General features: G+C 47.6%; 1 protein-coding gene across 1 annotated transcript in view; it reads right to left on the bottom strand.

The window, feature by feature from the left end:
* trpm4a (transient receptor potential cation channel, subfamily M, member 4a) overlaps positions 1 to 1,263 on the bottom strand; it is a 92,752-nt gene extending 91,489 nt beyond the window's left edge. Inside the window, exon 1 of the mRNA XM_085969693.1 lies at positions 1,028 to 1,263. Within this exon, the coding sequence (XP_085825819.1) occupies positions 1,028 to 1,054 (27 nt within the window). The 5' untranslated portion in view covers positions 1,055 to 1,263. The remainder of the gene's footprint in view (positions 1 to 1,027) is intronic.
* Between the last annotated feature and the right edge of the window lie 11,317 nt (positions 1,264 to 12,580).

Below are 12,580 nucleotides of genomic sequence, written 5' to 3'. Positions count from 1 at the left end.
GAGTCAGTGTTCGAGCACGATTCATCGTGAGTGTGGGGCAAGCTTGTGGACCAGCCGACCCTTATCCTGCTCCACAAATCTTTGCATCCGAATGCATCCCGCATTCCTGAAAGAAACACTCACTCAGGGGCAGGGACGGGAACCGGGCTCCGAGGTGACGTCGCCTGCGGTCGAATAGCCCGCTGGCACTTATCGTGCGGGGTCACACGCGAGGAGTGGCCACTCGGACAAGGTGCAAGAGTGCGGGCAGCGGTTGCTGGTTCGAGCCCCGTAAATGACACGCGGCAAGCTGGGTTAGGGTGAAGAAGGTGCTCGTAATTCAGCCTGCCTGTGAGAAGTAGCACTGAGCGCTGCATCAATGCTGCTAATAGGCAACCGGTTAAATATGGACTGGGAACAGTCAGCCTGCAAGGCGGAGTTTGTAAGCTAGCAGGAGCTGCTGAACGACGTTGTATACGGGGCAGTTTAATTATAGAATCATAGAAATTTACGGCACAGAAGGAGGCCATTCGGCCCATCGTGTCTGTGCCAGCCGCCAAACAGCGATCCAGCCTAATCCCACTTTCCCGCTCTTGGTCCATAGCCCTGTAGGTTACGGCACTTCAAGCGCATATTCAAGTACTTTTTAAATGTGATGAGGGTCTCTGCCTCTCCCACCCTTTCAGGCAGTGAGTTCCAGACCCCAACCACCCTCTGGGTAAAAAAAATTCTCCTCAAATCCCTTCTAAACTTCTGACCAATTACTTCAAATCTATGCCCCTAGTTTAAAATCGAGTCAAGTTTCCTCTGCTTCTGCACAAACTTCTAGAGAGAGTAACTCCCCTTAAGCAGATAGCAGGTTAAAACAGGGAGAGATCATTTAAAAAGAGCCGGATTGGAAATTAAATGCTTGTCTGACACGATTTCTCCGCCGGCCTCCCAATCAGATCTGTTTCCTGGCATTGCAACTCCTCAAAACAAAGCTTGAGTTTATAAAAAAGACTTTTTTTGGGGGGGGTGAGGGGGAGGGGGTGTTGGGGAACTGTACCTGATCTTTGTCCAATCTGTTGACCATGGTTATCAGGAGGTTCTCGGCGCAGTGGGCGTGTGTGTTCGCCAGGTATGCTGAGTGTCGGTTGGTGCTGGTCCCCTCGATCTGAGCTTTTCTTGATGAAAGGTTCCGTCGCTCACTGACGAGGTAGCAGCAATCGGTGTGTGTGTGTGTGGGAGGTCAGCCAGCGTAAGGCACACCTGAGCTGAGTTATAACCTGTCTGACTGCAAGAAAAAACTCTCCCTCTGCAAGGAGTGCAGGGCGAAAAGAACTGACTTTTTTTTATTCGTTTATGGGATGTGGGCGTCGCTGGCAAGGCCGGCATTTATTGCCCATCCCTAATTGACCCTTGAGCAGGTGATGGTGAGCCTCCTTCTTGAACCGCTGCAGTCCGTGTGGTGAAGGTGCTCCCACAGTGCTGTTAGGGAGGGAGTTCCAGGATTTTGACCCAGCGACGATGAAGGATCGGCCGATATATTTCCAAATCAGGATGGTGTGTGACTTGGAGGTGGTGGTGTTCCCATGCGTCTGCTGCCCCTTGTCCTTCTAGGTGGAAGAGGTGGCGGGTTTGGGAGGTGCTGCCGAAGAAGCCTTGGCGAGTTGCTGCAGTGCATCTTGTAGATGGTACACACTGCAGCCACGGTGCGCCGGTGGTGGAGGGAGTGAATGTTTAAGGTGGTGGATGGGGTGCCAATCAAGCGGGCTACTTTGTCCTGGATGGTGTCGAGCTTCTTGAGCTGCACTCATCCAGGCAAGTGGAGCATGTTCCATCACACTCCTGACTTGTGCCTTGTAGATCGTGCGATGTGATAAGAAACCAACCGGCTGAAGGGTCGGTAACCAGAGGCCACAGTTTAAGGTGATTGGCAAAAGAACCTGAGGCAATATGAGGAAAAGCATTTTTACATAACGAGTGGTTGATAGGGAGGTGGCTACAGATTGAATAGTAGCTTTCAAAAGGGGATTCCTGGGTATTTGGTGAGACTGCTTCTGATACCACTCCTGCAAAGAAAGAAAGAAATGAACATTGGAAATACCTTCAGGACTATTAAAGAAAAATAACACAACTTTCTTCTGCTCTCTCGGGTGGATGTAAAAGATACCATGACACTATTTCGAAGAAGAGTAGGGGAGTTCTCCCCGGTGTCCTGGCCAATATTTATTCCTCAATCAACATCACTAAAACAGATTATCTGGCCATTATCACATTGCTGTTTGTGGGATCGTGCTGTGTGCAAATTGGCTGCCGCGTTTCTTACGTTACGACAGTGACTACACTTCAAAAAGTACATCATTGGCTGTAAAGCACTTTGGGACATCCGGTTGGTCGTGAAAGGCTGTTAGAACTTGCTTCTGTGTCAGGTGTCCCATCATATCTCTAGGCCATTGTCCGATTAGGATATGCTGCGATTGGAGATTAGTCGAGACAATGGAAGTAGCAACTAGCAGACATGTTGGCTACGTCCCATGTGAGGTGCAAGTATCAGGTATTGGCCAGAACAATGGAAGCACCCAAGCAGTGTCACAAGGGCCCTGAAATTAGGATCGGGAGCTTGCCGCGCGTGCAGGCCCCCGATCTGCACTCACCCGGCGCGCCGACATCTGAAGCCCGGGCCTGCTTGCATTTCCTGTCACAGGCCCGGTTCAGCTGTCGGCGCGATGTGCTTACCTGATCCAGCGGCGTAGTTAGTGCGATGTGCCGGCTGGGATCAGGTGAGCACTGTGCAGCCAATCAGGGGAGGGGAAACTTCATTCATTAGTTTGAGAGTAAGAACTGTCAAACTCATGAAAAGTATGGGCTGCCAAAACACTACTTAAACTTTAAATAACATTTAAAAAAACATCCCACTGATTATATTAACTATAAATAAGTTTTAAAAAATATTTTTAACAATTAATCACATTTTTGAAAAAAATAATTTTTTTTAAAATAGGGTCTAAAACTAAACTTACCTTACTGTAAATTCTTTAAAAATAATAAACCTGTGGAAAAAAAAATTCTAAATTGTACTAAAAGACCACTTACCTGTAAAACTAAATACTTACGTCTGTTTTTTCCACGCGTAAAAACCGGAGGCCTTTACACTCGGGCAACTCTGGGGAAAAAAAGGAATTTCAGTGCGCACGCGCTGCATCACAAGTCGCACGCGTTCTGCCTCTTAACCCCTTGGGTCAGAGGAGAGGAAATGCCAGTTTTCAGCGCATGCGCTGTGCATACTGAAAACCGGCAATTTCTCCGGGCACACGCGTGAGTACCCCGTCCGTACTCACGCGTTGTGACAGGAATTACTGGGCCATTAACTATCTGGGATTGTCTAAGTCATCCCATTCCTTTTGTAATGTTAAGGCAGGATGTCCGGTTAAACTGATTAACAGTTAAACCATCAAGATGGCCATTATGGCCATTACGAAGCTTTGACCACGCTCGATCAGCTCCGATGGATGGGCCACATCGTCCACATGCCCGATACGAGACTCCCAAAACAAGCGCTCTACTCAGAGCTCCGACACGGCAAGAGAGCCCCAGGTGGGCAGAGGAAACGCTTCAAGGACACCCTCAAAGCCTCCTTGAAAAAGTGCAACATCTCCACTGACACCTGGGAATCCCTGGCCCAAGACCGCACAAAGTGGAGGAGAAGCATCCGGGAAGGCGCCAAACACCTCGAGTCTCTTCGCCGGGGAGCAAGCGGAAGCCAAGCGCAAACAACGGAAAGAGCGCACGTCAACCCAAGCACCCCGCCCACCCGTCCCTTCAACCACCGTCTGCCCCACCTGTGACAGAGACTGTAGGTCCCGCATTGGACTCATCAGTCACCTGAGAACTCATTTTTAGGACTGCCTAAGAAGAAGAAGAAGAAACCATCAAGATGACCATTATGTCAAGGTCTGGAGGTTTGGCGAGAAGGAACCTGGCTTCAATATACATTCCGGTCATCATGTAATATGACTCACATTAAAGGGGGAGGGTACTTCAAGGATGCCTGGAAGGATTTTGAACATGTGACAGATGACAAAAGGGGAGTACAAAAGAACAGGTAGCAGCTTTCTTGTAGTTAGAGCTCACGGGGCAGTCAGAAGCCCAACACGTACGGAGGCCAGCTTGATCGCCGTGGGTCTGCAGGACACCAGCTTGTATAAGTCTATTGTATAACCATAATAGTTATTATATTATTGGTGTCTGAGTAACAGACTATAGTTGGACAATACGCTCGAGCCTGAATCACGAGGAATCTTTTAATTGGGTTTAAGAGATTTTCTTACAAAGGCGCTATATAAATGCACGTCTTTCTTTCTTTCCATGATGAGTTATTGGTTTTAAGTCACAGAATTCACCAATCACACGCTTCTCATATAAGTTTCTGTCCAAAATTGGGGATAGGACCCCCCCTTCTGTCCAGAGCCAGCAACTAGTTCAATGTTTGAAATTTCAAGAGGCAAAGGCTCCCAACACCTTGCCTCACTGGACTGGATCATGGATCAGAGCACCAGGTGCGGAGATTCCCTGTGCCTGACTTCAGGGGATACCCGGAGCGCCGGATGTGGGGGCTTGTGGGGGCAAAAGGAACATTCAGAGGGGCAACGACCACAAATAGTATTGATAAAATAGAGACCCCCGCGATTCGACAAGAGCATGGATTGGAGGATCGGGCATGTTTAAGGATAGCCAGTTCACCAGGATCGACTTGGCATCTCCAGGAACGGGATATCTCCAGGACATCACTGCGGGCAGCACCCGGGAGAAAAATAATCATAATTAAAAATAATTGTGTGTTCTTTTAATTCGTTCTGTTTATATTAGTTATAAGAATATTGCAGATGGGGGGGGGGAAAGGGTTGTTTGACTGACAATCAAGAAGCATCCAATCGGGTAGTGAGGAGTCTGTTCACTTTCTGATTGGCTGTGGGAAGGCGGGGCGCCGCGAGGACGGACCCGCCGGGCGACCAATGGCAGGAGTGTGGGGGCGGGACGGTTGGAGGCTTGAGGTCATGTGTTGGAAGCTCCAGGAATACAACCAACCAGAGTTGGCAACACTTGGCAATGTTAATGACCAGAATATCAACAGGACTGCAGATCAGGCACAGCGGCCTCTGCACCTGATCCTCCAGTCCACACTGCAGTCCAACAATACTCCATGCCGGGAGATGCGGAATACGGGTCACTAAATTTATTTGAGAGAGGTTGAAGGCTAGAGGTTGGAGAAGAATCGGCTCTCAGACAGCTCTTGCTCTTGTATTTTGTTCGGGGGTATGAGAGGTGTTAGGGAAGCCTACCTCCAATATGGGAAGATGATTCAAGTCTTGTATTGAGCTCCCTCGATGGCTCAAGGTAACTCAACCATTGACCAGTCCCACAGTCCAGGAAGGTCTCAGTTTGGACCCTGTACGGATAACCGTAGCTGTCGTAAAAACAGCGGGGTTTGATTGACAGCTGGTTGACAGCTGACGTCATATCCGGGGGCGGGATCCGACGCCATCTTGGCCATGCTTGAAGTACTGTACTATGAGACACAGAGTCAGGACTGAATAAATGGCACTCCACTACAACTGCTTGGGAGACTCGTAATTACGTTATTAAGATAACATTACATGGTACCAGGATTTATAGAACTCACGATAAGGACATACTACAACAATGGAAGGAATAAAACCTCCGGCTAGCCTGCAACTAGAAGGTAATGTGGATGAAAATTGGCGCGTCTTCAAGCAACGCTTTCTTCTCTACCTCACAGCGATTGACGCTTCGACTAGCTCTGGAACACGTAAAGTAGCTTTGTTGCTAACAGTGGCTGGCTTGCAGGCAATCAAGCTGTTTAATACATTTACGTTTGCAGCCAAAGATGATAAAAATGATCTGGACAAGGTGATAGAATGGTTCGACGAATACTGCACTCCAAAAAAGAATGAAACGTATGAGAGATTCGTGTTTCGCTCCCGTGTGCAAAAGCAAGGAGAATCCTTTGATTTTTTTTGACGGACTTGAAAATAAAAGCACAAACATGCAACTTTAGGGACCTGAAGGAATCGATGATACGCGATCAAGTCGTTTTTGGAATACTCGACAAGAAGGCGAGGGAGAGAATGCTTAGAGACAATGACCTAAATTTGGATGCAGCAGTGAAAATATGGCATGCTAGTGAACTCTCAGCCATGCGCATGAAAACTTTCGAAGGGAGCAGCACAGCAGCGGGCAGGAGCGCCCTGGGGCTGAATGCCGGTGGATGTGGTACACAAAAGGGACACAAGAGGGCCCACTGAGTTCAAGACGATGACGCCTTATGAATGCAGGTGGTGCGGTAATAAACACATAGCCAGACAGTGTCCTGCTTATGGGAAGAACTGTGCAAAATGTAAAGGCAGGAATCACTTTGCCAAGATGTGTTTTTGGGAAGAAAAAACTGAAGGTAAAAAGACAGTGCATGCTATAGAGACTGAAGAGACAGGAGCAGAGACTTTGTTTGTTGGAATGGTGCAAAATGAGTCAAAACAGGGCAAAAATGCTAATGAAGTGCACTCTGTAGGACCAAAGACTGAAGTTTGGATAGCTCCTTTGCTAGTAAATGGCACCATTGTTCCCTTTAAGCTAGATACAGGTGCTAAGGCAAACCTCATAAGTTGGAGTGATGCACGGAATCTCAAAGTGTGACCTAAAATACTGAACAAGACAGTGTCTTTGAAGGCATACAATGGACAAAGCATTGAAACAAAAGGAACGTGTAGGCTGAATGTTAAGGTAAAAAATCACATTCACCCTTTGACCTTTGTTATAGTGCCTGAAGGACATGAGTCACTGTTGGGGGATAAGGCCTGTGTGGATTTGGGCTTGGTAAAACGAGTCTATGCTATCAATGAACTGAACTGTGTGCAGAGTGCCCCCCAAGATAGTACAAATCTGACTCATGAGACTATAGCACACAAATATGCAGATGTATTTCAGGGTTTCGGAGCACTGCCCTTTACATACTCCATCAAACTGAGAGAGGATGCACAACCTGTGATTCACGCACCCAGGAGAGTTCCAGTGGCTGTCCGTGAAAAACTGAGGAAAGAGCTAGACTGCATGGAGGGACTAGCTGTCATAAAGAAGATTGAGGAACCGACTGACTGGGTAAATTCCATGGTCTGCGTCAATTCAAAGAAAACTGATAAATTGCGTGTCTGCATGGATCCCAAGGACCTTAACGCCAATATCAAAAGAGAGCACTACCAAATTCCAAAGAGAGAGGAAATAGTCAGCGAAATGACAGAAGCGAAAGTCTTCTCCAAGATGGACGCCTCGCATGGTTTCTGGCAGTTGAAACTTGATGAAGAAAGTGCTAAGCTGTGCACTTTTAACACCCCGTTTGGTCGATACTCCTACCAGCGTCTGCCCTTTGGTATTAGCTCCGCCCCAGAAATCTTTCACAGAGCAATGGAGCAAATCATCGAGGGCCTGGAGGGAGTGCGGGTGTACGTGGATGATCTGGTAGTATGGGGTTCCACTCAGGGGGAGCACGACACCAGACTGGAGAAAACACTTCAGAGGATACGGCAGTATGGACTCAAACTAAATAAAGACAAATGTCAGTTCAGTGTCAATGAAATCACATTCCTCGGAGACAAGATCTCTACAGAAGGGATTCAGCCAGACAAGTCAAAGGTAAAGGCTATACATGACATGGAGAAACCAAAGGACAAGAAAGGGGTTCAGTGGGCCCTTGGCATGGTTAACTACCTAGGAAAATTCATTCAAATCTAGCAGTGAAAACTGTTCATCTGAGAAAACTGCTGCACCAAGAGACAGAGTTCCAATGGGGACATGAACATGAGAGAGAATGGAAGGGGCTGCTACACATTCTAGCAAGTGAACCCCTACTGAAGTTCTTCTGCCCTAAAAAGAGGACAAAAGTGTCCACTGATGCCTCTAAGAATGGATTAGGGGCTGTCCTTCTACAGGAAGATGAAGGAGAATGGCGACCAGTGGCGTATGCGTTACGCTCCATGACGGCTACAGAGTGCCGGTACGTGCAAATCGAGAAGGAGTGCCTTGGCTTGGCATTTGGGTGTGAAAAATTTCATACCTACATCTATGGTCTTCCCAAGGTTATCCTAGAAACGGACCATAAGCCACTGCTAGGGATCGCAAAGAAGAATCTGTGTGACATGTCACCACGGATACAACGCCTAATGATGAGACTTCAACGTTACGATTTTGAGCTAACATATGTGCCAGGGACACAAATGTTCATTGCAGACACACTATCCAGGGCTGCGCCTTATGCCACACAAAACAGTGAATCAGAAGAGGATGTGGTTCTTCATGTGGATATGGTCTACGCAGCATTGCCCGCCACACAGGAACAACTATCAGTGATAGTCACAGAGACATCAAAGGACCCAGTCCTGAGTAAAGTAATGAGAAATCTTCAAGAGGGCTGGAAGAAAGGGTCATGTAAACAATATTATCACATTCAGTCTGAGCTCTCTGTGGTCAATGGACTACTGCTTAAGTGTGACAGGATAGTAGTGCCCACCTCTATGCGACGAGAAATGCTCAACAGGATACATGAAGGGCACCTGGGTGCAGAAAAGTCAAAAAGGAGAGCACGTGAGGCACTCTACTGGCCAAACATGAACTCTGATATTGACCAGTTGATCAGCGAGTGTGCTACATGTCAGGAGTATCATTACAAGCAAACAAAAGAGCCCCTCATTATCACAGAGCTCCCATCACAACCTTGGGAAAAGGCCGGAACTGATATATTTCACTATGAAGGAAAAGACTATTTGTTAGTTATTGATTATTATTCCAATTATCCGGAGATGGCTCTCTTGTCCAGTACCACATCAAGAGCTGTGATAACTCACCTGAAGTCAATCTTTGCCAGGCAGGGCATCCCTCTAACCCTGGTCTCTGATAATGGCCCTCCCTATGCCAGTCATGAGTTTCAGTCATTTGCTTCAGAGTATGAGTTTAATCATGTAACCTCCAGTCCGCTCTATCCTCAGGCTAATGGAAAAGCGGAGAAGAGGGTACAGATTGTGAAAAGACTATTAAAGAAAGCAGCACACAGCAACACTGACCCATATCTGGCCCTGGTGTCGTACAGGGCGGGCCCGCTAGCAAGTGGCAGGTCTCCAGCTGAGCTCTTACTGGGTTGGGAAATCCGTACACGACTTCCCAGTTATGTCGCACCTGACCACAGAGATGAGGTGTGGGCAGACAAGGCTCGGAAACTACAACAGAAACAAAAAACACTTCATGACCGCACAGCCACTACACTAGTGCCTCTACAGGAGAAGGATATAGTTTGCATTGAAGGGCCTGAGTCATGGCCTAAAAGAGCCACCGTTCTACAACAGGTCGCCCCCAGGTCATACAGTGTCATGACAGAGAACGGCAATGTGTTTCACAGAAACAGGAGGCACCTACTGAAAACCACAGAGACCTTTCAGCCTCAGGAGGACGGAGAGGATGACGAGATGAGGGAAATGCCACAAAGTGACGAAGGACACAGTAGTGATAATGTGACAAGGGACCTGTGTGGTACAGACATGAACTTAAGGGATACAACTGGGGTGGTTCAGCAAACACCCGTTCAGCCACGCAGGTCACAGCGCACCAGAAAGCCTGTAGTTAAACTTGACCTGTAGACAGGGATTGATAAGACTGTAAACAGTTAATGGACTCCTGGGTGTGGGTAAGGTTTATACCAACCTGCAATTAGTTCAACGGTGTAGTTACACTGACTGTTTCTATATGATGTTAACAAGTGTTCTATGTATTATGTTATGTTATGTTGTTACTGTGTTATGTCTTCATTGAAGGGGGAAGATGTACGGATAACCGTAGCTGTCGTAAAGACAGCGGGGTTTGATTGACAGCTGGTTGACGGCTGACGTCATATCCGGGGGCGGGATCCGACACCATCTTGGCCATGCTTCAGATACTGTACTACGGGACACAGAGTCAGGACTGAATAAATGGCACTCCACTACAACTGCTTGGGAGACTCGTAATTACGTTATTAAGATAACATTACAGACCCTGTAATTGTTCCGACTCAGCCAGTCTGGCCTGTGCCCACAGTTGGGATGCTGCAGTTGGTCTTTACACAGTGTCAGCCGTGGCTCAGTGGGCAGCACACTTTGCCTCCTGGGACAGAAGGTGGTGGGTTCATAGTCCCACTCCAGGGACTTGAGCACAAAATTCTAGGCTGACACTCCAGTACGATGCTGAGGGAGCTCGGCACTGTCGGAGGTGCCGTCTTTCAGATGGCATGTTAAACCAAGGCTATGTCTGCTCTCTCGGGTGGATGTAAAAGATCCCATGGCACTATTTCGAAAAACAGCAGTAGGGTTCTCTTTGGTGTCCTGGCCAATATTTATCCCTCAATCAACACCTAAAAACAGACGATCTGGTCATTCTCACATTGTTGTTTGTGGGACCTTGAAGTGTTGGCAAGTTGTCTGCTTCATTTCCCATATTACAACATGGCTGTAAGGCGCTTTGGGACGTTCTGAGGTTGTAAAAGGCACGATATAAATGTACAGTCTTTCTTTCTATAACTGAAATCTCTTATTCTGTAACAGTTCAGGAAAATAAAGAGCCAGGTCTCGGGACTAGGAAAGGAAACCAATGATTCAATGGGTTCATACACCACCCAGTGTCCTTCAATCCCTGGTTCAGTTGGAGCACTGGACTCCCAGACCCAGACGCTCTCTGCACATGGAGTACCTTCAGCGCTGGCCGAGATCTGGCACGAGATTCATAAAGCATTGCATCAAAAGGGGGAGCCTGTGAGCTCAACAAATAGCGACACGTTGCAAATAAACAGGAGTGAACATTCATCAGACTTACACTGCTTTCCAACCACATGATGCTGTCGTGAGCCTGTTGGAATCTAGAAACTTTCAAGCGTGCAAGTGCCTTGGGTCAGGTTTCTGTCTCCCAGCATTTTCTCATCAGAAAGAAGCCAGCAGCTTGGAAATCTATATACACGCATACATATATAACACGCCGGGCAACATCAGCACATTTTAACTTTGCAGCGTTCACTGTTTGAACACAGTGAAGTTGAAATTCGAGAATTGAATAATTGCTCTTTTTTTTCCCCATGGTTGCCGCTGATATACCTATCAATTCATTCCATGAAAAGCGACAAGTTAAGATAGTAACTATAGGTTTTTATTGGCTAAATAACAGAGCCCACCCTCGTGGGTGATCGGTTCCAACAAGGAAGAATACTAGCCAAGCGGTCACCTTTATACCTGGGCAAGCAGGCGGAGCCATGGGCGGAGTCAGCTGAGGTATGCCTAGGTATAACAGCGTGCGTGGCAAGAGGTAACCTTGTGTAGTGATAACAACAGTGTAAACAGTGATAACAACAGTGTAACAATAGTGAACGGTTGTGAACGGTAACAGTGGTTTACCACAGCCGCCTTAATGATAAATTGAGGACGTCAGTCTGATTGGGAAGCCTCTCCCCTAAAGTGGACAAATTGATTTAGCAGATGCAGTTAATGTTGCTAATTCTCATCCTGGTTTTCAAATCCCTCCATGGCCTCACCCCCCTGTAACCTCTCTCCAGCCCCACAACCCTCCGAGACCTCTGCGCTCCTCCAATTCTGGCCTCTTGCGCGGATTGGCTTCTTGACCTCTACGACCAAGCATTCGGTCACCTGCCCTAATATCTCCTCCTTTGGCCTGGTGTCAAACCTTGTCTGCTTATGCTCCTGGGTCATTATGCCACGTTAAAGGCACTGTCTAACTGCAAGTTGCTGTTGTTGTCGTACGCATTCCAAGCCTTGGTAACGGAGTGAGGCTGTCAATGAAGATTGAAGCTTCGGCAGCTTTTTATTTTCAGAAGGGTTGCAACCCTGACGGCTCGGCGGTTCATCACTCCCCTCTCCAGTGTCCTACAGACCACGATTCGCTGGTTTAGCTGGCACGATGCTACGATAGTCCTCCGGCCCCCCTGGGGTAGAGAAGGGGAAGAAAGGCAGCTGGGGGGTTTCAGCCTCGCTGAAAAGCCCTGGTTGGGAAGGAGGACAGGATTGAAATTGGCTGTAGCACCCACCGTACCCAAGCAGCTCACTGCGCAGGCTCCTATAATAACTAATCACTGCTTGGTGAATTACCAGGGAACCCCACCCCAACAGGGGTCAATACTTTTGGAAAAACTGGCTAAGACAATTGGCACAATCTCGCCCACCAGAGGAGCTACTTTGGTGACAAGCTGATTAAATCCTGTTCTGTAATTCAACCCTTCTGGATATTCAGTTCCAGCCTGCCGATAGGAGTTTTGAACTCAATTATTGGTAGTAAATCCGAGATGAAACCTGAATTACAGCCATCGGTCCCCTCTTTAAACACACTCGAGCACCGCTGCTATTGTTAGAACTGAGTTGTGAAGTTTGATGGGGAAGGGGAGGTTCTCAGTGAGTGGCAGTCAGGGCATTTTTGCAGATGCAAAAAAGTCTTTTAATATCCGGCCAATGGCAGAGTGACACAGTTGCTATTAAAGAAGACGGAGCCTCTGTGAATGACCTATAGCTTGTGTGGACGTTCA

The sequence above is a fragment of the Somniosus microcephalus genome, chromosome 28 (genome assembly GCF_052327205.1).
Source record: "Somniosus microcephalus isolate GS21.2 chromosome 28, FLI_Smic_1.0, whole genome shotgun sequence".
NCBI lineage: Eukaryota > Metazoa > Chordata > Chondrichthyes > Squaliformes > Somniosidae > Somniosus > Somniosus microcephalus.
The sequence above is the reverse complement of the archived record's forward strand: the minus strand, read 5'-3'. Positions and strand labels throughout refer to the sequence as shown.